Genomic DNA, 23,008 nt, shown 5'->3' with positions numbered 1-23,008 from the left:
TACCCCTTGGGCTCAGACTCTGGGAGCTGCCCGATGCATCCTAAGCTTAGCCGGGTGGGCTAAGCTGCACGCTCCGGGACCCCTCCGCTTTTCTTCCTGGTAGAGGGAAGGCAGAAGCCTGCGCGGCCGGCCGGAGAGGCGGGGAGCGGGCAGTAGGGGCAGCACCAGCGGCGGCGGCGCCCCCCTGGCCGCGCTGGGCGCCGAGGGGAGGCGCTGTGTGCTCACGGCCAGGCGGGGCCGGGCTCTGGGCTCCAGGCGCCCCGGGGCTCGGGCTGCTGCTGCTCCTCCGCTGCCTCCTCCCCTTTCCCTTCTCCTTGGCTGGGAAAGTGGGAGGTGGCGCGCGCGCGCGGGCGTGTGTGTGTGTGTGGGTGCAGGGGGGCAGCAGAGAGGAGTCTCCTCCGTGCCGCCGCGTCGTCAGAGACAGACAGACAGATACACACGCACACACACAGGCAGCTGGGCTGGGGCGGCATCGGCTGCATCTGCTGCTGCTGCTGCTGCCATCGCACCCCCTCCCCTCCACTGCTGCCGCTGCGGTGCCCGCGAACAAAGAGGAGGAGGCAGCTCCAGACCCGGAGCAGGGGGCCCCCGGACCCCGGCCCCTGCCTCCTCCTGCCCCCCTTGGCCACGGAGGAGCCGCGCAGGAAGGAGATGGTGGGTGCCTTCTCCCTTGTTCTCTCCCCGTCTCGCTCCCTCTCCCTCTCCCGCTCTTTCCCTCTCCTCTCCCCAGCTCTCTCTTTCCCCGGGTGCGGGGCGGAGATGTCTCTCCTTCCCGGGAGGCCAGGAGAGCCGGCTCGCTTGACCGGAGGGGTCCCTGCGGGTGCCCGGGGATCCAGGAGGCAATTGGCGAGGTCCGGGATCCGCGCCGGGGCTTCCGTGGCCCGGTAGCCAGGCTTGGCGAGGGGGGTCCTCCCCGGGCTTGACCAGCTTTCCCGCGATCACCAGGACCCCCCAGCCCTCCGGAGAAATCGGTTTCTATGGGGACTGTTATCTCTTTACTTGTCCTGCCCCTTTCTCTAATGGGTTTTCTGGTTTTGCTTCTCCCCCCCAACTCTGTGCCGAGCTGAGTTTCACAACTTAAGGCTACGCATTTATTTTTAAGTCCTTGAAAACTTCCAACGATTGTGTGTGTGTGTGTGTGTGTGTGTGTGGTGTGTATGCATGCATGTGTTTGGCCCCTGCCCCAACCGAAAGGCGCAAGCACAGAGGATTCTATTTAATAAAACCCATATTCCATGGTTTCCTCTTTACCCACTTCCCCCATCCCCTTGCCTTGGCTGCGTTAGCCATTGACCTTTCCCACTAAAAAGTGGTCACGCTGTGCCCCAAACACCTTGCCGTGGGGTGTGTCTGGAGAGAGAGACAGAGAGAGAGAGAGAGAGAGACAGAGAGAGATAGAGACAGAGTACATATGTGTGTGTGGGGGGGGGGGGGCAGGGGGACAGGGACTTGCCTCTGTTCAGTATGTTTCCAGAGTCTGAATTAATAATCTGTAGGGATTGTCTTTTGGGGGGAAGGGGGAAGGGGAGTAAGGGGATGGTGGTGGGAAATGACTTTTTCACTGAGTGGTCGAATTTCCTATTCTGCCGGCAGATTTCCAGGCAGAGATTCCCCATCGTCAGATTCACAATTTTTTTGCCCGTTGTCTTGAATGGAATTAGGGCAGGCAGTTTAAACAAACAAAAAAAATCTATGTACTTGAGAGTTTGTGAATGACTGCTCAGGAGGTGGGGATTGGTATAAATTACTGCTGCTTTTATATTTTAGGAACTTTCAAGCCAATCTTTTTAGGAATATCCTTAGAATTGGGTCTTAGATTCTAGGGTTGGAAAGGTACCTTAATTATCTAAGTTCCAGCCCCTCCTTTTACAATACTGACCTTTCATTCTTTTTTTTTTTAATGAGAAATCTCAAATAGCCTCATTTTTAAGACCAGATAAGAACCATAGGATTTGCAGAGCTGCTTATTGGCTAGAGGTCTTACTGGTGTTGGAGTCAATAAGACCCAGGTTCCAGTCCAGTCTCTAATACATACTGTCTGTACTCTTATTGCAAAGTTACCATAGCCTTTCCATATTCCAGGTAAACCTCAAAGACAAAATAGTTACAGGCAAGTGAGTGATCTGCATCAGGGAAGGGAGTTTCCACCTTGGGAGTTTCCTTACTCATGAAATCACAACCCCAGACCTACACACACACACTCACTCACTCTCTGATACTGGAGCCACTTTGCCACAAGTGATCACAGGCAGCAGAATTTATTAAACTCTAAAGTGGTTTGAAAATTGGAGCTTTGTTGGATGTTAATAGTAATTTCAGGTAGAGAAAACTTTAAATTGGCTTGTTTAGCTTTGCATTGGAGCCAAGTACAGCAGTTAATAGCATTGTGATGGTCAAAGAAAATGATCTTTATTTCATTTCATAAATTGCATTTATTATAGAAATCCTTCTGTAATACGCACTTAATGGCTGTTACAAAACAGTGTACTTCTAAATAGCTTTAGGGATTATTTTTGAATTGTGTAGAAATCTTTTTAAAAAAAGATTGACTCACTCATCAGTGTAGGAACTGTTCAGAAGCAAAGCAGACTCTATAAAAGATATTTATGAATGTTTTTGGTTCTTGGCCCTTCTTCTATAGATTCATATGTTTCCCAAGCTGGAAAGAATCTTGGAGATCATCTGATTTGCTGCTCTTATTTTGCAGGTGAACACACTGAGTCTGGGGAAGGCCAGTGAGGGTCCCAAGATCACATAGTGATTTATTAAAGTCAGCTTCTTTTATTCAGATAAATTTCTTAAAAAGTAAACACTTGATTAGCGAAGGAAAGTAAGTTTGGTAGTGGAACGGGGACATAAGCCCAGCTCTCCAGACTGTAGTGTTCTTTTTACTGTGCTCCGATGCCTGTCAGTGAACTCATTTTTAATTTTTTTTCTCCCCAGATGACCACATTAATTATTTATTTTTCTTTTTTTCTCTACCCACCAATTCCAGAGGAGAGTCTGAACAGGCATGGATGTTACATGCATCACTTTAAGGGAGGCGAACAACTATGAAGACTTTTTTTTCAGTAAACTAGATAAAGATGGATGAATCTGCCTTGTTAGATCTGTTGGAATGTCCTGTGTGTTTAGAACGACTTGATGCTTCTGCAAAGGTCTTGCCTTGCCAACACACATTTTGCAAACGCTGTTTGCTGGGGATTGTCGGTTCTCGGAATGAATTGAGATGTCCAGAATGCAGGACTTTAGTGGGCAGCGGAGTTGATGAGCTACCCAGTAACATCCTATTGGTCAGGCTGTTGGATGGAATCAAGCAGAGACCTCGGAAGCCAGGCGCTGGCAGCGGGATTAACTGCACAAATGCTCTAAGGGCCCAGGGCAGTGCTGTTGTGAATTGTAGTTCAAAAGATCCCCAAGGCTCTCAAGGTGGACAGCAACGAGTGCAAGCCCGGAGCCCACCAGTCCGAGTAAGTAGCCAAGAAACAACTAGTTGGTACATCTCAATCAGTGCATGGAGGACTAGATTTCTCTCTTTGCATTCGAGTGCTTTTAGAACTGGTGGTAAATTATCTGTTTCAGAATATATTCTACATGTGTTCTCACCCAAAGTAAGTGTTTTTTGGGGACAATTATCAAATTATTCAAATGTAATTTAAAAGATGGCAGTTTGTGAAAATGTTGGTTAGGTGTGATTGTGGTTTATTTCCCCTCCCTCACATACTGATCATATATGTCTGGAATAGAAAATCAGCCTGGTGGAATTATTTTTTGTAGTGGTGTTTGGCTTGATGAAAGCATGTTACTGTATTTGCTGGTGGGAGGAGTTCTTAACAGACCATAGCCACAGGTAGGTCAGTTTTGTTGCCATGGCAACAAAATGTCATTCTGGACTGCTCAAAGACTGTGGACAATTTAGTCATGTGTTTTTTTTTTTTAAACTGGGAGTGTAATACAATTAATTCAGCAAGATCCTTTATTAGGGTTTGGATGTGAGCCTGAGTTGGGGCTGGAAAAAAATTTTAAGTGTTACTACCCCTTAAAATCAAGCAATGAACTGGCATTTATTAAGCACCTACTGTGTGCCAAGCAGAGGCAGATAGATGACTCAGTGGATAGAGTGCTAGGTCTGGAGTCAAGAAGACCTGAATTCAAATCTGACCTCAGACACTTACTAGCTGTGTGACCCTGGACAAGTCACTTAACCTCTGTTTGCCTTAATCCACTGGAGAAGGAAATGGCAGATCACTCCAGTATCTTTGTCAAGAAAACTCCATGGCATGCCATGGTCACTGGTGTCTTGAAGAGTCAAACTCTCCTGAACAACAACAATGTGCCAAGTACAGTACTAGCCACTAGGAATATAAAGATGAAAGTGAAATTGATTGTACCTGGCTTTAATGAGCTTATGATCTGAGGAGACATGGGAGAGACTTGAATAAAGTGCTAGGTTTGGAGTCAAATGACCTGAGATTGAATCCTGGCCACATGATACTGTGTGACCTTGGACAAGTCAGTCACTCTTTCTATGCCTCAGTTTTCTTATCTCTAAAACAAGAGTGTTTGACTTGATGACCTATAAGGTTCCTTCTAACTCTACATTTATGATCTTATATAGATCGATACTAAATAGATAAATAATTTTGGGATAAAATTCCTCTGGGCTGGACATATCAGGAAAGGCTTCAGATAGAATGGAATGCTTAGCTGAGCCTCATTCTGTTTTAGCTTTAATATTTTTTTGGGGGGGGGGGAGACAGGGCAATGAGGGTTAAGGAACTTGCCCAGGGTCACACAGCTAGTAAGTGTCAACTGTCTGAGACCAGATTTGAACTCAGGTCCTCCTGAATCCGGGGCCGGTGCTTTTATCCACTGTGCCACCTAGCTGCCCCCCTCATTCTATTTTAATCAATTCTATTTCTCAGGAATAAACTATTTTATTAGGTAAGGTTAGAAGTCAGGCAATGATATTGTAATCAGATAATATAATATTGTTATACTATGTTGTGTTTTCTTCTCTCTTGCTCTTTTTTTTTTTTTGGAAAAGTAGTTGTGAAGTAAATAGTTGCATTTGTCATGAAGGAAACTATTTTAGAAATCGGCCAAAGTGTCGTGGATTCAGTTTTAATTAATAGTTAATCTTGCTTAGAATATTTTTAGTGATTCATAGGATCTTAGATTTAGAGCTAAAAGGGACTTTAGAGCTTCTAGAGTTCAGCTATCTGATTTTGCCATTGAGAGAGTTAGTGACTTGCCCAGAGTCCCACAGGTAGAGTCGGTTCCTAGTAAACATTTATAAACTCACAATTATTTTAACACTTGAAGAAGGTTTATAAGGCCTTTTCCTCCAACCAACCTTGGTAAGGTAAGCAGTACAATATTTTTAAATCCCTCTTTTACATATGAAACAACTGAGGCTCAGAGAGATGAAATATCTTGACCCAAGTTTACACAGCTGTTAAGTATCAGAGTAGACTTGATTCCAGGTCTCTACTGGAACACCTGTGCTTTTCCCCCTACGGTAGGGTGCCGGTGTCTATTATTATAACCTTCCACTAAAAAATAATGTACTTTGTAGTTTCTTTTGTAGTTTCCTTTGATTTACTACAGGAATTCTTCATCTTGCAGGCATTAGATAATACAGGTTTCACCTAGAGTGGTTGAGGAGCAGCTGGTCCGACGGCAGCCTTGTATATAATGTGACTGCTGCAAACACAAGTCTGTCTCTACATCCATTCCCCGGGGGATGGCCCAGGTTTAGAAAACTGATCCTTTGAACCCATCGCTGGCAAACTATTTCATGATCTTTTCTTTTGATTCACATTTTAAAATTTCTTCAGGAGAGTGAGTGTTCTGAGAGACAGAATGATTCTTTCCAGTATTTGGAGCCCATGTGCTATGGATTAAATAAATACACAGGTCCCCTCAGCGCTCTTCTTGGCATTTGTTTATTTCCTGGACTCTTTCAAGAAAAAATTCCGCAGGAAACAAGGCATGGGGAATTTCACTCATGAATATTTTAACTGGAGAACCAGTCATCACATTGATCATTTCTGAGACACCTGACCCAGGTCTGCTTCCTTTAATTAAGGGAGATTTACTTCTTTGGAAAGATTTTGTTTCACTCTTAATTAGACTAGTGGAGGGATAGCTTCTGGCTATGAATAGAAAGTGTCTTTGTTGTTGACACATCACTTTACATGTTAGGAGGAATGCTCTGAATGTTTGATCATTGGGTAAAAAGAATTTGGAGGAGAGGGCTCAAGTATTCAACTCCACAGCCCTAAGATTTAGAGTTAATAATTTACAGCCTTGGTTTTCTTTGTAGGGGAGGAATCTGCTACATACCTTCATTGATCTAGGCCTCAAAAGGACCTTAAAGGTCCTTTAGTCTAACCCCTTTATTTTGAAGATGAGGAAATGGAGGCTTAGGGTGGTGAAGAGACTTGCCTGAGGTAACACTGGCAGAAAAGTGGGTGAACAGGTATTCAAACCCACGGCCATTCACTCTTAAAGGCAGCATTCCTTCCAACTGTACCTTATCTCCCTATATAATACACCCACGAAATTCTTATGTTTTTGAACTGCTAAGGTATTTCAGGTATGCATCGCTATGTAAACAGTTGTTAATATTTATGGCAGTAATACCAACTAGCTGTGATAGGATTTGCCTAGGTTACACAGTTTTCTTATTTTATTACTACCCAACTGTGGTCTCTTCTAGGTGTGAGAATATTAACTCTACAGGGACAAGAATAGCAAAGGATCCGTGATTTTATCAGCATGAGGACCTCACAGTGTGGGAATTCCCTCTTGCAAAGCAGATCAGAACCATATCTATAACTTAGTAAATAAATTCTAGGGAGTTATTTGGTGCACGTGGAGTTAAAGTGACTTGTCTAATGTCAGAGAGTTAGTGTGTCAGAGGTGATATCAGAACCCAGGGTCTTCCTGATTCCAAACCCAGGTATTCTATTACTTAGTATATTTACTTGTGATTTCTTTGTATGGAGAAAAATTATTTTTTTAAAACGAAACCCAACTTGTCTTGCTTCTTACTATAACTTGGGTACATTAGTAGAGGTGGTTAAAAATGGGAATGAAATATGTTGTTTTTATTGAAGTAGAATAAAAATCCCCAAAGCGGCATCATGAGAGCAGTGGAACAGGAGTCTGGAAAAGCCAAAGTCAAATCCTCCTCCTAATACACACTTATTATATGACTCTGGGGAAAGTCATTTAACTTCTCTGTGCCTCAGTTTCCTCATCTGTAAAATGAAGGCCTTGGGCGCGATGGCTTCTAAGGTCTCTTTCAGCTCTAAATCTGTCTGCTGAGGGATGCCAAATATTTCAGTACTTCCAAGGACAGCCTCTTCTCCTGCTTAAAATAACTCCTCATTAACAGTTACCAGTCATTACCTTTTGCATTCAGAATCAACAGCGGCAAAAATACATTCTCTTTGCTGTGTGTTTTCTAAGCATTTCAAAAACATATTTGTAGGTATAGGGGATAATTCCTGAGAAAGAAATCATAGTTGATGGATGGCACTGAGGTTGGTGAGCATGTGCGTGCGTGTGTGTGTGTGTGTGTGTGTGTGTGTGTGTGTGTGCACAGACACAGACACACACACACCAGACTCAATGAGAGAGTGACTGTAATGCCCACCAAACATTTATCCTTGTCAGGGGGATATTTTTAAATGACAGTACTGTGCAGCTTGCCATGTTGCCACGTGTTTTCCCACAGCTGAAAGTGATACCGCATGGACGGGTTGCTTTAGTTTATTAGTTGTGCTCCGTTATGTACCGGGAGGCTGGTGACCACATGGCTTCCTCATGCCCTTAGCTGAGTCAGAGTGAGTATGATCGGCAGATCCGAACATTTCCAATAGGTTCTGCACATCTTGTTTGCTGAATTTGACTTTATTAACTCAGTCTAAAGACAGGATGAAGAGGGGTAAGGGTTAGGGCCTGCCCTGCCTGAGTCAGCATTGGAACCTTTCATTCTTGCCCTTAGGCAGAGAATTACCATGGACTTGGTTTCCTGCTGAGGACAGACACCTGCATGGGCCTTGGGGAAGGATGAACATTGCTCATCCATCCTTTTTCCCCATCTGCGGTGTAATGGAAAGAGTTCTGAAAGCCTTGAAGTCAGCACCATGGTTTTTAATCCTGCCTCTTTGTCAGTCTTTGTGATCTTGGGCAAGTGCCTCTTTCCTCAAAACAAAAGGTTGGACTACCTGAGCTCTAAGGTTCCTTCTATCTCTAAATTTATATGGGGCTGTAGATAGTGTTGATCTTGGAGTGAGGAAAACCTGGGTTTTGATCTGGCTTTAGATGTTTATTAGCTGTGTGACCCTAGTCAAGTCACTTAATCTCTGACATCATCAGTCTCCTTACCTGCAAAATGGGGACAATAATAGCAGCTACCTCATAGGGTTGTTGTGGATCAAATGAGAGGACGCATATATGATCTACAGTGAACATAGTGAGACGAGGCCTGGAGAAGGCATTGTGCATAGACAGTTGCTCACATTGAAAATGTAACAATCGGCTCTCAGGAGGAGCTGTCTCCAGCACACCCTGGGCTAGATGTTCATTCGGATCCCTTTCAGCTCTAAATATTCGATCCTATAATTAAGGGCCAAATAATTGTTACAATCGACAATAACAACAGCACTTCATGACCCAGATTATGACGATTTAGGACTTCGGAAGTACGTTCCTTTGCAACAGCTCTGCGACATAGGTAATACAAGTATTATCCCCATTTTGTGGATAAGGTCACAGAGACTCATTGAGATCAAATGACCAGCCCATGTATGGAAGCTAGGATTTTCAAGAGGAAATGGCCCCTGGGATGACCAGTTAAAGCTTCATGAAGGAAGTGAGACCAAGAGCTAGACTTTGAAAGATGGGATTTGAATAGGGAGAGGAGAGTTGGGGAGGGACTTCAGGGCAAGGAGAATGGAGGTGAAGATGCTGTTTTGCTCCTGGCTCTCAGAATCCTACCTTTGCTCTATAGTCCACTGTGGCTCCCTAGCCTTTCTCTTACATTTACCAATTCCATTCCACAGGGAAATGAAATAAAAAATACCTACTCTGTGCCCTTGAAAAAATGAGCGATAACCTAAAAAGAGAAATCCCTGCTCTCATTCTCCCTCAGACTGCCCCTTCAAGCTTAGAAGTGTGTATGTAGCCATCAGTGCCAAGCCAAGAGCAAGGCAGCGGTTGTTTCATGAATGGTGGCATATGGGTCTATGTAAATATAGCCATCTTAAAGATAGATGTGTGAGCAAGCTCTTCAGTGGAAGCTGGAAGGGAACAGAGGTGCCATTTCGGATGGATGACAGCGGCAGTGAGCAGTAAATTACTTGAGTTGTGAAACGGAGAAAAGTAAGCAGTAGGAGGGCTAGAAAATGAATTTTTCAGCTGAATTAAATATAGTACAGAAAGGCAAGGGCTGTCAAGTTTTAAACATTTTTCTATTACCCTAAGGAAATAATAAATAGCCTAAAACGCTTTTTGGGGAAGAATCCCTTTCCCCCAATGTTTTTTTTTTTTAATTGCTAGAGGTCCAATGATTCATGAAGGAGTGTGAATTTTTATTATTTTTATTGTTTAATTAGCAACTGTCTCCAAGTAATAAAGAATCACTTTCATCCTTTTGAAACTTAGAAGCGAGAGCCTAATTTCAAGTTTGTGGTAGAGGCTTCTGTTCAGTCATTTGCATTTAATAGGCTTAATACTTGACTGCTTCTGGGATCCATGATTCATGTGGGTATGGGGAGATGGCTGTATGGGGACAGTTGTTAGAGGGCTGGGAAACCTAACCTAGCTGCACGACCCTGGACAAGTTGCTGAATCTGCCTTAATAAAATGGAATAGTGATAGCTCCTGCCTCATAGGGTTGTTGTGATCATCAGGCAAAATGCTTTGCAAACCTGAAAGCATCCTATAAATGTTAGCTATTATTGTTGTTATTGCTGACACCCAAATGGATCTGATCTCACTGATGTGTGAAGACCCCTCCTCTGATACAGATTGCAACCCATCCATCCCTGCCTGGCCTGGCAGACTCTTACCCATTTCCTCCCTCCCATAAGTTCACCAGGGGAGCAATGAGGGTTAAGTGACTTGCCCAAGGTCACACAGCTAGTAAGTGTCAAATGCCTGAGGCTGGATTTGAACTCAGGTCCTCCTGAATCCAGGCCTGGTGCTTTATCCACTGTACCACCTAGCTGCCCCTCTTGCTTTCTTTTCCAGTCAGTGAGGAGGATATAAATTGAGGACTTGGCTATCTCCTGATTTTCTTTCAACAATCACTATAGGATGCTATTATTTTTTTCACCAATAGATTTCATTGATGACATCCTGACCATTTTTTCACCAATAGATTTCATTGGTGGCATCCTTTGTAACTAACATATAGTCCATGGTGCACAACAGCCTGTTCCTTTCCTCCATGCACTTCTCTGTGGCCCTATTGATGTAGATGGATCTCTGCCACTCGCTTGGCAGCTTAATGAGTGGCCAGCGCTGACAACAGCCCTCACTTGGGGTCTAGCCCTCTCGTGATGACTTAGCTAGTTTGGCCTTCAGGGAGAAGACATAACAGTCTGTTCCCACCGCTGTACCTGAAGCCTTTCCAGGTGGATGTGGTGGCACCACCTCTGAGAACACAAAATCCTCTCCATGCCACGATGAGAGATGAGCCATATATAGTTTTAATTTACCTGAGGCACCTCACAGTACTTTCAGAGAGTGATCAAGTATAAAGCTATTCTTTCAAAGATTAGTTCTTTTTAAAAATGTTTAGGGCAAAACAAACAAACAACAACAACAACAACAACAACAACAAAAAAGGGGCAGCTAGGTGGCGCAGTGGATAGAGCACTGGCCTTGGATTCAGGAGGACCTGAGTTCAAATCCAGCCTCAGACACTTAACACTTATTAGCTGTGTGACCTTGGGCAAGTCACTTAACCCAATTGCCTTACTAAAACAAACAAACAAAAAAACCCAACCCAAACCAAACCAAAACAACAAGAACAACAAAAAAACCAAAAAATGTTTAGGGCATAGGTTTTTTTTTTTTTTTTATGGGGCAATGGGGGTTAAGTGACTTGCCCAGGGTCACACAGCTAGTAAGTGTCAAGTGTCTGAGGCCGGATTTGAATTCAGGTACTCCTGACTCCAGGGCCAGTGTTTTATCCACTGCTCCACCTAGCTGCCCCTAGGACATAGGTTTTTAACCTTTTTTTTGTCTTGGATACTCTGGCATTTTGGCGAAGTCTACCTACCCCCTTTTTAGAATGTTTTTTTCTTTCTTTCTTTTTTTTTTTTTTTGCAGGGCAATGAGGGTTAAGTGACTTGCCCAGGGTCATACAACTAGAACATGTCAAGTGTCTGGGGCCGGATTTGAACTCAGGTCCTCCTGAATTCAGGGCTAGTGTTCTATCCACTGCACCACCTAGCTGCCCCCTAGACTGTTTTTAAATGCATAAAATATATAGGATTACAAAGGAAACTAATTTCAGTATATTGAAGGATAGATTATCAAAATATATATTTTTAAAGTTCACACACTTTAGGTTAAGATCCCCGATGTGGTCTATTCTGATTTTTTGCGGGGATATGGTCAAGGAAGTCTGCATCTCCATATCTCGCTCAAGCTGGAAATGCAGTGATTCCTCCCAGGGCTGACCCCATTTCTGGTCTTTAAGGAAGCTGTGACCTTCCCTGTTTCCAACTTGGGCCAGTTCACCTCTCTTTAGGCAGCCTAGCAGTCGCCATATTGGTGTCGGACCTAGCACACTGTAGCTCTTAATGCCCAGGCTCAAAGGATCCACCTGCCCCAGGCTCCCTAGTAACAGGGATTATAGGGCACACCTGGCTCAACTCAACTTAACTCATGTATTTTTTTTTTCTTTTTCTTTTTTGTGTGTGAGGCAATTGGGGTTAAGTGACTTGCCCAGGGTCACACAGCCAGTAAGTGTTAAGTGTCTGAGGCCGGATTTGAACTCAGGTCCTCCTGACTCCAGGGCCTGTGCTCTATCCACTGTGCCATCTAGCTGCCCCTACTCACATGTATTTTACAGATGATGGAACTGAGTGCCAGCATCTTGTCCGAGGACACACAGTAATTAAATCAGTGGCAGAACTAGAATTTTCACATCCAGCTCCAACTCTTAGTGGATGGATAGCTACTTGTCATAGGTGTTAGAGAGGAGATTTTCCTTCTGATAAGGGTTTGACTAGATAGCCCCTGGGGGGCCTCCTGTCTCTCAGGTTTAGTGCTGTCTTCCATTTTGCTTTTCTCCTGTTACTTCTCCAATACCCAGCTGCACCCTGAGGAAAGAGAGTTTTGTCGGTAGAGGGGAAAGAGGTAATTTTAGATTAAGGAGCATTTTGGGAAATAGGAAAGACCTGAGGGGATTAGGACAGCACGAAGGTACCTGAGGTCCTGGGGACAGGAGTACAGAAAGACACTTGGGAGGGTACCGAAGACAAAATTCACTTATCTCAAAGTGGGGCAGAAATTTCTCTCCCTACCCCATTTCTATACTAATGGGCAGTCTACTAATGAGGCTCAGATCTCTGGCTAGTACTATTAATTAATGAAACTTAATTATACGTTAAGTATGCTTTTATTGGCCAGCCTGGGAGCTTCATTCCCATTAATACTTCTTCCTTTGGGGGGGGATGGGCAGTGGGGGGGGTGGTAGAAAAATGTTCCAAGTTCCAAATCTATTAATGAAACTTGTGGGTCACAACCCGTTGGAAAATCGAGGAGTTGCCTGTTGTGTGCAATACCATGTTTTACTTATAGCAACAAAAACAAAACTAGTCATGTTAAATTACATATTGTATATATAAGAATTTTTTTTTCTTTAGTTTTTCTTTTAAATGAAATGTAGTGGGACAGCTGGGTGGTGCAGCGAATAAAGCACCAGGCCTCGAGTCAGGCAGACCTGAGTTGAAATGTGGCCCCAGTCACTTTACATTTAGTTATCTATGTGACCCCCATTGCCTCCCCCTGCCCCTCAGTGAAACGTAGGAAAATAATTTAAATGATATGAGCCATAAGTTTTTCAGCTCAGTTCCTCTATTTAGCTTTCAAAAACTTTAAAGTGAATGTTTATTAATGGATAACAGATATGCTTTGAGTATTCCTTTTTTTTTTTTTTTTTAGTGAGGCAATTGGGGTTAAGTGACTTGCCCAGGGTCACACAGCTAGTAAGTGTTAAGTGTCTGAGGCTGGATTTGAACTCAGGTACTCCTGACTCCAGGGCCAGTGCTCTATCCACTGTGCCACCTAGCTGCCCCCTTGAGTATTCCTTTTTAAAAATTTTTTTAAATTTTATTTCTTTTTTCTTTTTTTTTTTTGCTTTGAGTATTCCTAAGGTGAATTTGAAGGAAGGCAAACATATTCTCCTCCTGTTGGTGAGAGAGACTTTTAGGTCTCATCTTATGTTCTTCTGGTTTTTATCTATAGTTGAGATTTTTTTTTCCCCTCCCTGGATGACACTGAGAAGATTATAGTTCTTGAAGAAGGCATAATAAATTCCTGGTCCAGTTTTCTGTGTATTGAATATTTCTATGTTTAGAGCAACTCATGATCTTTCTTATAACTAGGAAAGTGCATGTCCAATTATTGCATTCTCCGGCAGACACTGTAGGTGAGATTCTGGGAATGCAATGACAATAATGTATTTTACTGTGTTTTACCTCATTCTCAAGAGCCTAAATGGTTTAATCTATACAGAGTGTGGATTCATGGTTTTGACTTATCAAAAATCTTCCTCCAAAAGAAAGTATAAAGTAAGAAAGGAACTTGACAAGAGCTGGTCATCTACTATATTTTTATAGTCTCTAGATTCCCAAACTTAATGGCCACACACATTTCAGTATCTCAGGGTTTTCATAGCCAGAAAGTGTGTTTTCTTTTTTCTTAAGTGAGGCAATTGGGGTTAAGTGACTTGCCCAGAGTCACACAGCTAGTAAGTGTTAAGTGTCTGAGGCCAGATTTGAACTCAGGTACTCCTGACTCCAGGGCCGGTGCTCTATCCACTGCGCCACCTAGCTGCCCCGTATTAAATATATATTCCCATGGCTTTCAATCTAATTGCATTTCCTCTTGTTCTCTTCTCAGTGGAAGAGAAGAGTTGATCATGTGCTATCCCCCCATATCTGCAAACATTCATGTTAAGCATCCATCTCATCTCTCCTTTAGGCAAAATAATTCCATTTTCTTTTATATTTCCTCTCAGGACCTATCATGCTTTTGGTTGCTGTCCCTTGGACTCTCTCCAGCTATTTGCACATCTTGCTTAAGTTTCAGTCTGGTAGAGCCCCCAGGACTGTAATAAAGTTCTGACCAAGGTTTAGGATTGTGGAAGGTTTATCACACCGCTCTCCTGCACTGGTCCACTTATTTTTACATCTCACTGTCATATGTGTGGCACAGAGGGATTTGGAATTGGAAGTCTTGGGTTTAAGTCCCGACACTGCTCAGACTGCAAGCTACTTCAGCCTCGGTGCCCCTATCTGAAAAATGGGTGGGTGGGGAGCAATAACGTTTGCATTTCTTACCTCACAGGGTCATTTACCCCTTGGTAAAGCTAAAGCATCAGATGAATGTGTTATTGTAATAATAATAATAATAAGCTTTTTGAATGGCTTCATTACATTGATGACTTATTCCAAGAGCTGGAAAGGACCTTGGGAGTCATCGAGCCCAACCTGAATTGGAACAGCAAATCCCTCCAAAGCATCTCAAACATCTGGTCATCCGCCTCCACTGGAAGACCTCCAGTGATCAGGAACTCATTACTCCTTGAAGCTGCCCATTGCATTTTTTGAACAGTTCTCTCTATGAGGAAGCTTTTCCTTCCATTGAACTGAAATTTGCCTCTCTGCAGTTTCCCCCCATTGCTCCCAGTTCTGGAGCCAAGGAAAACAAATCTAATCCCTCTTATACATGACAGCTATGGAAGACCTGAGAACAGCTCTCCCATTCCCCTTAAGTCTTTCTCTAGTCTAAACATCTCCGGGCCTTTGCACCTAGTCTCAGAAGGGCATATTTTCAGCCTCTGAAGAATCTTGGTAATTCTCCTTTGCTACTCTCGAACCCCTCCTAAAATGTGGCTCGCAGGGATGAACAGAATTCTCTAGATCTGGTCTGACTCAAGCAAGAGACACTGGGATTCTCGGGGGCCTTCTTCTGGGTGCTTCTTATGGGAATTTAGCCCATGGTCACATTAGTTGTGGGTTTTTTTTTCCTGGCACTCATCTACAGAGTTTGCAGTTTTCTAAAACCCTCAGGTTCCCCCCACCAACAAACAGTTGCCTAGCCCTACCTCTCTCATCCAGTATTTGTGCAGTTGATTTTTTTTTTTTTTTAGTGAGGCAAATGGGGTTAAGTGACTTGCCCAGGGTCACACAGCTAGTAAGTGTTAAGTGTCTGAGGCCGGATTTGAACTCAGGTACTCCTGACTCCAGGATCAGTGCTCTATCCACTGCGCCACCTAGCTGCCCCTCGTGCAGTTGATTTTTTGAACCCAAGTGGTGGACTTTGCATTTATCTTCAGTGGGCTTTGTCTGTTAGATTTAGCCTGTCAATTTGGGCCTCTTCAGGGATTTTTGGATCCTGATTCTCTCTTCTAGGGTGTTAGTTATTCTTTTATGGACTCATATTTACTTGAAGTGATGAATACATACATGCATACATCCATAATATGCACACCCCCCACATGTTATATAGGTGTGGATGTCATATGTATACATAGATACAGAATGTGTATATAGGCATAAACATGTATGTATACATGCATAGAAGAATATATTTAATTATACAACCCCAACATACATGTGTATTTATAAACACAGTTGCATATGTGTTATGTATACATGTGATATAGGTGATATATACCTATATACACATGTAGGTACATGTAAATTTTGTACAAATCCAGATTTTTCTATGTCATCTTTGTGAAGTTAGTTTCTCCTGATCAAATTTCTGGCCTTGTGTTGCCCCTGGGGTCCTTTTCACAACTTGGTCAAGCTATCATCCTCACTGACATGAACTGAAAACATTCTGTACCATAGTGAGTGATTTCATGAGTTGCACATTGCTACCCCGTCCCCCTGCTCTGTCTACTCATACACACACATGTACTTATCTGGAACCCACTTTCTGGTGATGAGCCTTTTCAAACCCCAAGGCTCACACTGGAAGCTGTTTGGGGCTGGCATAGGAGCTGCTGGAGCTTGTGCTGCCTAACATAGTTTACAAGTACCTAGTGTCCCCTCCATGCTAAGATGGTTCATCTGAGTAGGAATTTAGTGGAGAGTCTTGTCTGTTCAACACATATTTGGAAGAAGCATTTGACCCTGTAGACACTTTCTTCATCCTCTGATGCACTGATGCTCAGTGCCATGGATTTTATTGTGCTTCCTTTTTCTTTGTTGATTTAGAGTTTTATAGATGCCCTGTGTATTTTATACCACTCATTGTCCATCATGCCCCTTACACTGAGCCCTCTTGTTACAGAAAAAATAATTGAGTCAAACTCAAAGTAATTGACCAGAAAAGCCCCTTGTATGACATTGTATGCAGCATTCTGTACATGTAGTTCCCCACCTTTCTGCAAAGAGGAAGGAAGTGTGTTTCCTTGCTTATTCTGTGGGACCACAGATTTTAAAAGATCATTTTATTATAAGCAATTTATTAATGTGCTTGTTAATTTAATTTTTTAAAGTAGATTGTAAGCTCTTTGAAAACAAGCACGATAGGAGGCAACACAGTCATTAAATAGTGGGTATAGCACTGGAAGAAGAAGACCTGGGTTCAAATCCCACTTGGGTCCCTTGGGATCATCAGCAAGTCACAACTTCCATGGGGTTCCGTTTGCTTCTCTGTAAAAAAAAAGGGTTCGACTAGCTGACCCTTCAGGCTTCCTTCCACCTCAAGATCTTTTAAGTCTTTTAATTCTCAGTATAACTGGTACAAAGCTAGGCACTTAGTCCTGGCTCTATAAGAACACAACTGATGATCTCTTCCCCTTTCCATTTAGTCACAGTCGCTTTGAATTCATGATCTGTTTTCGGTAGGGTCTTTGGGGGACAACATGGACTTAGAGTTAGGAAGACCTGTGCGACTTGAGATACCCTCTGTGTGACCCTACGCAAGTGACTTCTCTTCTGTCTTCCTCAGTTTCCACAACTGTGAAATGGGGAAAATAATAATAGCATCTATCTTCCAGGGTCGTTAGGAGGATAAAAATGAAATAATATTTGTAAAGCACTTAGGATAGTGCCTAGCACACATATAATTATATATTATATTACAATAATTATAACATCATTATTCATTATATAATATATAATTATTAAAATTATATGGTGGTAAGATTTTAAAAAATTGTTAGTTAATAATAATAATAGCTGTGTTTCCCTGGGTAAGTCACTGAACTTCCCCAGCTTCAGTTTCCCCAATGGTAAAATGATAAAAATAATAATAATAGCACCTATCTCCCAGGGTTGTTGTGAAAATCAAATGAGATAATATTTTTAAATCACTTAGCATAGTGCCTGGCACATAGCAGGCACTTAAATACTTTTTTATAGTATCTATAATTAATTCTTTTTTTTTTTTTTAGTGAGGCAATTGGGCTTAAGTGACTTGCCCAGGGTCACACAGCTAGTAAGTGTTAAGTGTCTGAGGCTGAATTTGAACCCAGGTACTCCTGACTCCAGGGCCGGTGCTCTATCCACTTCGCCACCTAGCTGCCCCTATAATTAATTCTTGATTTAACAGTAGTGTCCTTTCCATTGTCCAGTTCTGTGGTGAAAAGCTTCATCTTCCAGCTCCCACTGGAATGCTAGCTAATGCGTCAGTAGATCCTTCCTAATTTTTCTTCAGGAGTGCTGCTTTCAAATCTTACCCTGTGATCTAAACCGTCCAGCTTTGAAATGACGGTACCCTGTGGAATTTAATGAAAAATCTTATTCAAGTCAAGACATATGTCTACATCTCTTTCTTATCTACCAAGTACGTCACCCGGTCAGTGCAGAAAATGAGATGAACTTGATTGGGCATGCTCTCCCTAATGTCATTTTTTTTTGTTTTTTGTTTTTTAATTTTTTTTAGTGAGGCAATTGGGGTTAAGTGACTTGCCCAAGGTCACACAGCTAGTAAGTATTAAGTGTCTGAGGCCTGATTTGAACTCAGGTACTCCTGACTCCAGGGCCGGTACTCTATCCACTGTGCTACCTAGCTGCCCCTCCCTAATGTCATTTTGACTTTTTTTTTTTTACTGAACTGCCAGGTCTCAAATTTAGGAATTGAATTCAGGTCCTCTGACCACAAATACAGTTCCCTTTCTATTCTATCCAGTAGCATTCAAACTCATTGAGGACAGGGACTGTTTTGTTTTGTCTTTGTAACCCCAGCATTTAGCACTTACTGCCTCTCACTTAGCACGTACTTCAGGAATGCCCATTGAACTCCAATCTGTTCAATTACAACACTGGCCTTGATCTTTGAGTCCACTTGGTCTATCCAACAAATGTCCTCCTGGGGGAGTCTTGCTACTGACTAATGGAAAATATGACATAGTTAACAGTGGCATCATCAACTTCTAGAGACAATATTATGTATTTATAAAATAAAATTAAGCCTACTGGCCAGGCATGGGTAGAATGAATAACATGGCTGAAGGAATAAAAAAAGAGAAAAATCGTTCCTTTGCCCCCAGATGCCCCGCCCCCCTCACAGTGCCCTAAGGTTCTATAAGTTCTATATCTGCAAGACAAGGGAAGAGCAGGGAGTTTGAGGAAACAGAATGTAGCATCAGTAAATTGGTCCCAAGAGGTCCAGGCCCTTTATAAATTCTTGTATCACAGCTATAAAAATGAGAGGGGAAAGAGAAGGTTATCATCTTTATTCCCCTGTTCAAGTTACTCCTTAAGATTCTTAATCCAGATAGTTTAGAATTCTTATAGAAATGTTAATGGGAAAATGAATTTAAAATTTTGTTATATGTAATTGAGAAATATTTAATGAAATAAATAAAAATATATTTTAAAAAGTATAAAGATACAAGTATTTTAAGTGATTAGGTTCCATTACTCCCTTTAGAAGAGACCAAGCTAATACAAAGAATCCATAGAGGATCCAACTTTTTGTCATAGAAAATGGGAGACAAGGAAATGACTTTTTTTTTTTGCTTTTTAAAAAATTCTGAACACATGACTTTATCGCTGTAAGGAACTCTCAGTGAGGAAAAAGGAGTGTTGCCCAATGCTGTTCTGCCAAGCTGTAATCTTATCGGCTCAGGCAGTATGGTGTGTTTTAGGAGATTAAGGGTTGGGCTTAGATTCAGGAAGACCTGAGTTTGAATCCTGCCTCAGATTTTTCTTAGCTGTGACCCAAGGGTAAGTCACTTAATCTCTCTCAGGCTCAGTTTCCACATGTGCAAAATGAGAATAATAAGAGAGTTGCTGTGAGCACATTGACAGCTTCTTTTCATTTTTTTTTTTTTTGCTGGTCAATGAGGGTTAAGTGACTTGCCCAGGGTCACACAGCTAGTAAGTGTCAAGTGTCTGAGGTTGGATTTGAACTCAGGTACTCCTGAATCCAGGGCCGGTGCTTTATCCACTGCGCCACCTAGCTGCCCCCACCTTCAGAGCATTGAGAAAGTTAAGTGATTTGCCCAGAATCACAGCAAGTCTGTTTTTTAAAAAATGACACTGAATAATTTCTTTGTTAAGAAGGAGAATGGCATTTGAATTAGGCAAATATATATATTCATTATACACACACACACACACACACATATATATATACACATAGATATATTCATTGGGTTATTTTATTTTTTCTTCTTTTACTCTAAGTACCATCTTTTCTACAGAGCCCAGAATTTGTGGCAGCTATGCCCTAGATGATCCAGGATGCATGCTTGGTCAATTAGACACTAACTACCTTTCTTAGTTGCTTTAGGGTAAGAAGAATGGCAATTTGAATTTTTGATAGTACACTATATTGCTTTTGAAAACTTTTTTCTTTGGATATTATATTCTTGGATCAACAGTAGTAGTAGTGGTAGTGTTGGTGGTAATGATGGTAGTAGTGGTAGTGGTAATTGTAGCGATGGTGGTGGTGGTAGGATGGTGGTAGTAATATCAGTGGTGGTGGTGGGATCCTGGTAGTAATATCAGTGGTAGTGATAGTAGTAGTAATAGTAGTGGCGGAGGTAGTGGTAGTAGTGGTAGTATTAGTAGTGGTAGAGGTGGTGGTAGTAACGATAATAACAATAGCTATTGATATAAAGTTTGCTATGGATTTTACTTAGGCTACCTCAACCTTACAACACCCCAGGGAAGTAGGTGCAGGAGGCCAGAGGTAGGTAATTATTGACTTAGACTCTGAAAAGCAAAGCGACTGCCTTCACTCTGGGCTAACAGGATGTCACTACATCTCTTAAAGGAGCAAAGCACAGTTTAACAGTTCAGTTCAAGACTCATGAATGGGTTCATTCTGTCTCTTGTGAGTAGTCTTTGCCTTGGGCTCATTGTTTGTGAAAGGAGGGCAGTGATGAACTTAATCAACTGGAAAACTCTACAGACATGGCCTAAAAATGTGAGAATGTAGGGTTTATTTGGATATACTAGGTTTGGCTTGAAGTATGTGTTTAATCTGCCCTCATCTTACACACACACACACACACACACACACACACACACACACACACTCTCTCACTCTCTCTCTCTCTCTCTCTCTCTCTCTCTCTCTCTCTCTCTCTCTCTGCCTCTCTCCCTGTCTCTTTCTCTGTCTCTCTCTCTTTTTCCTTAAGCTCATTTGTGGGCAACATAGCAGAGTCATTATTCATAGAGATGTATAAAACATAGCTTACAGTCTCCTGCTGGCAAATGCACTTGTTTGGCACAAATGTATTTGATCAAAGGTCATGTGAACAGCATTTAACAGAGAACAATGACTATTTAAATGTTTTCCTTACCATCAGTGCCACAAATGCTATTGCAAATAGCAGTGATAATAAAGTAAACAGAAGAACAGCAACAGCCCCCAGTGACGTGTTCAGCCCTGGATCCTGAAGGGGAAGTGGGGCTTTATTCTCAGACAGATTGTGTTTCGTGGTGAGGGAAGCCACTTTGTTCTGTGTCACTAACGTGGCATTTCTTGCAGGTGAGGTCACCCCTCTTTCATAAAAGGGGAACGTGGCCCACTCCCATCTCATTCCATTCCTTTTCTCACAGTCTTTAAAATACAGCTTAAATGTACCTGTGCATTTTTGAGGGCTCACGCGCTCAGCTCACCGTACAGGCTTTGCGAACCATGAATTGACAATAAAAGACAGTAGGCTTCTGTTTTTCAAATAGCCTGTTTAAGGACAAAAGGACTATTCACTCCTACGTGACTTTCAAGTTGTTATAATAAAGAATGGGAAGGCTGCTCACCCTGTTTTGTACATGAGGCCATGGACCCAGGACGACTGGCGTGGGTGGTTTTCAGTGATGCCTCATGGTGTAACCGGTCATGGGAGGGGGTGCTATCACAGACCTCTTTCTATAGGTTTCTTTAGATAGGATGCCTTTTAGGAGCATGATTCCCCTTCTTTCTTGAGACTTGGAGCATGGAGGAACTTGAAGAACATGGTGAAAATACCAGATTCATTGACTTGGCATATGTGGGGTATCATTACTTTGATTTTTTTTTTTTTAGTGGGGAAATGGGGGTTAAGTGACTTGCCCAGGGTCACACAGCTACTAAGTACCTAGTGTCTGAGGCCGGATTTGAACTCAGGTACTCCTGAATCCAAGGTCAGTGCTTTATCCACTGCGCCATCTAGCTGCTCCTGTATCATTACTTTGAAAACCTAGTTTGAATAGATACGTAATAGCATTTCCCTGATTAGAATCCAAGCTTATTGAAGATAGTAATTGCTTCATTGTTGTGGGCATCGAAACACTGCCTGGCACATAGTAGGTATTTAATAAATGATATGCATTCATTCATTTGTTGAATTGCTTTGTTCTCTGAACCCTTTCATTAGCAAGGAGAATACAGTATCTTGTACTCAGGGGACTTCCAGTGTGAGAATTGCCTCTGCCATTTCTAGCAATTGCATTTATTGCCAATCTACCCACCAAAGCACTGTGTATAAGCTAGCACTGAACAAAGCTGATGTTTCTTGCCAACCCAATAGCTGCCTTAAGACACTTGACTTGCCCAGGGTCATATAACTAGTGTCAGAGGTGAAATGGGAAGCAGGTCTTCTTGGCTTCTTCCCCACTGCTCTAACCATTATACCTCACTGCTATCTTATTATTTATAGACAGAGCTATTTTGGTGATTAAATGTTCTCTCTTTAGGAGCAATTGAAAAAACAGTCTAAGCTTCACTATTCTTTTTCTTTCTAAACTTCATCTGGCTTTTTCCCTCCCTAGAGACTAATTCTTTTTAAAATGGCTTCTCTATTGGCGGCAGCCAAAATATTTTAGGGGAACTTGTTGAGATCAGCACTTATTTAGCTGATAACTTCAAACTAGTCCTGGGGACTCAGGAGTACAGGTCCAGACAAGGGAGGTGTTTCAGAGGACACTCTGGTTCAATTTGGACTCAGGGAGTCCCACCTAGACCTTGTTCGAGACACCGTATGAATTTCAAAGTCTATTCTAGGAAAGACATGGTGGTAGTGGGAAGAGGTGGAATGTAGTTGGATCTGGGCCTGCTGTAGAGTTGGCCTACACTTGTACGTTAGCCCTGGTCCAGGGCTGGCTTGATCCATTTGGTCCCTCTGGGTCAGGGGCTGCATAAACCTCTAGGCAAAAGGGTATGAGACATCCTATCACTGGAATTCCACATGGGTTATTGACCCTGCCATTTAAATCCTAGTAAGGAGAGAAAAATCTTTTTATTGTTATCACACTAGGCTTTTTCTTTTTCTAAGTTTGTGAAACAAAAAATAATTCTTATT

The 23,008-nt window shown here is 42.4% G+C and overlaps 1 protein-coding gene across 1 annotated transcript in view; it reads left to right on the top strand.

The window, feature by feature from the left end:
* Nucleotides 1-259: 259 nt before the first annotated feature.
* SH3RF1 (SH3 domain containing ring finger 1) overlaps nucleotides 260-23,008 on the top strand; it is a 219,394-nt gene continuing 196,645 nt past the window's right edge. The window contains exons 1-2 of the mRNA XM_043972654.1: nucleotides 260-654; nucleotides 2,996-3,470. Of these exons, the coding sequence (XP_043828589.1) occupies nucleotides 3,087-3,470 (384 nt within the window). The 5' untranslated portion in view covers nucleotides 260-654; nucleotides 2,996-3,086. The remainder of the gene's footprint in view (nucleotides 655-2,995; nucleotides 3,471-23,008) is intronic.

Source organism: Dromiciops gliroides, chromosome 6, assembly GCF_019393635.1.
Source record: "Dromiciops gliroides isolate mDroGli1 chromosome 6, mDroGli1.pri, whole genome shotgun sequence".
NCBI lineage: Eukaryota > Metazoa > Chordata > Mammalia > Microbiotheria > Microbiotheriidae > Dromiciops > Dromiciops gliroides.
Note: the sequence above shows the minus strand (reverse complement) of the source record. Positions and strands in the feature narration are given on the sequence as shown.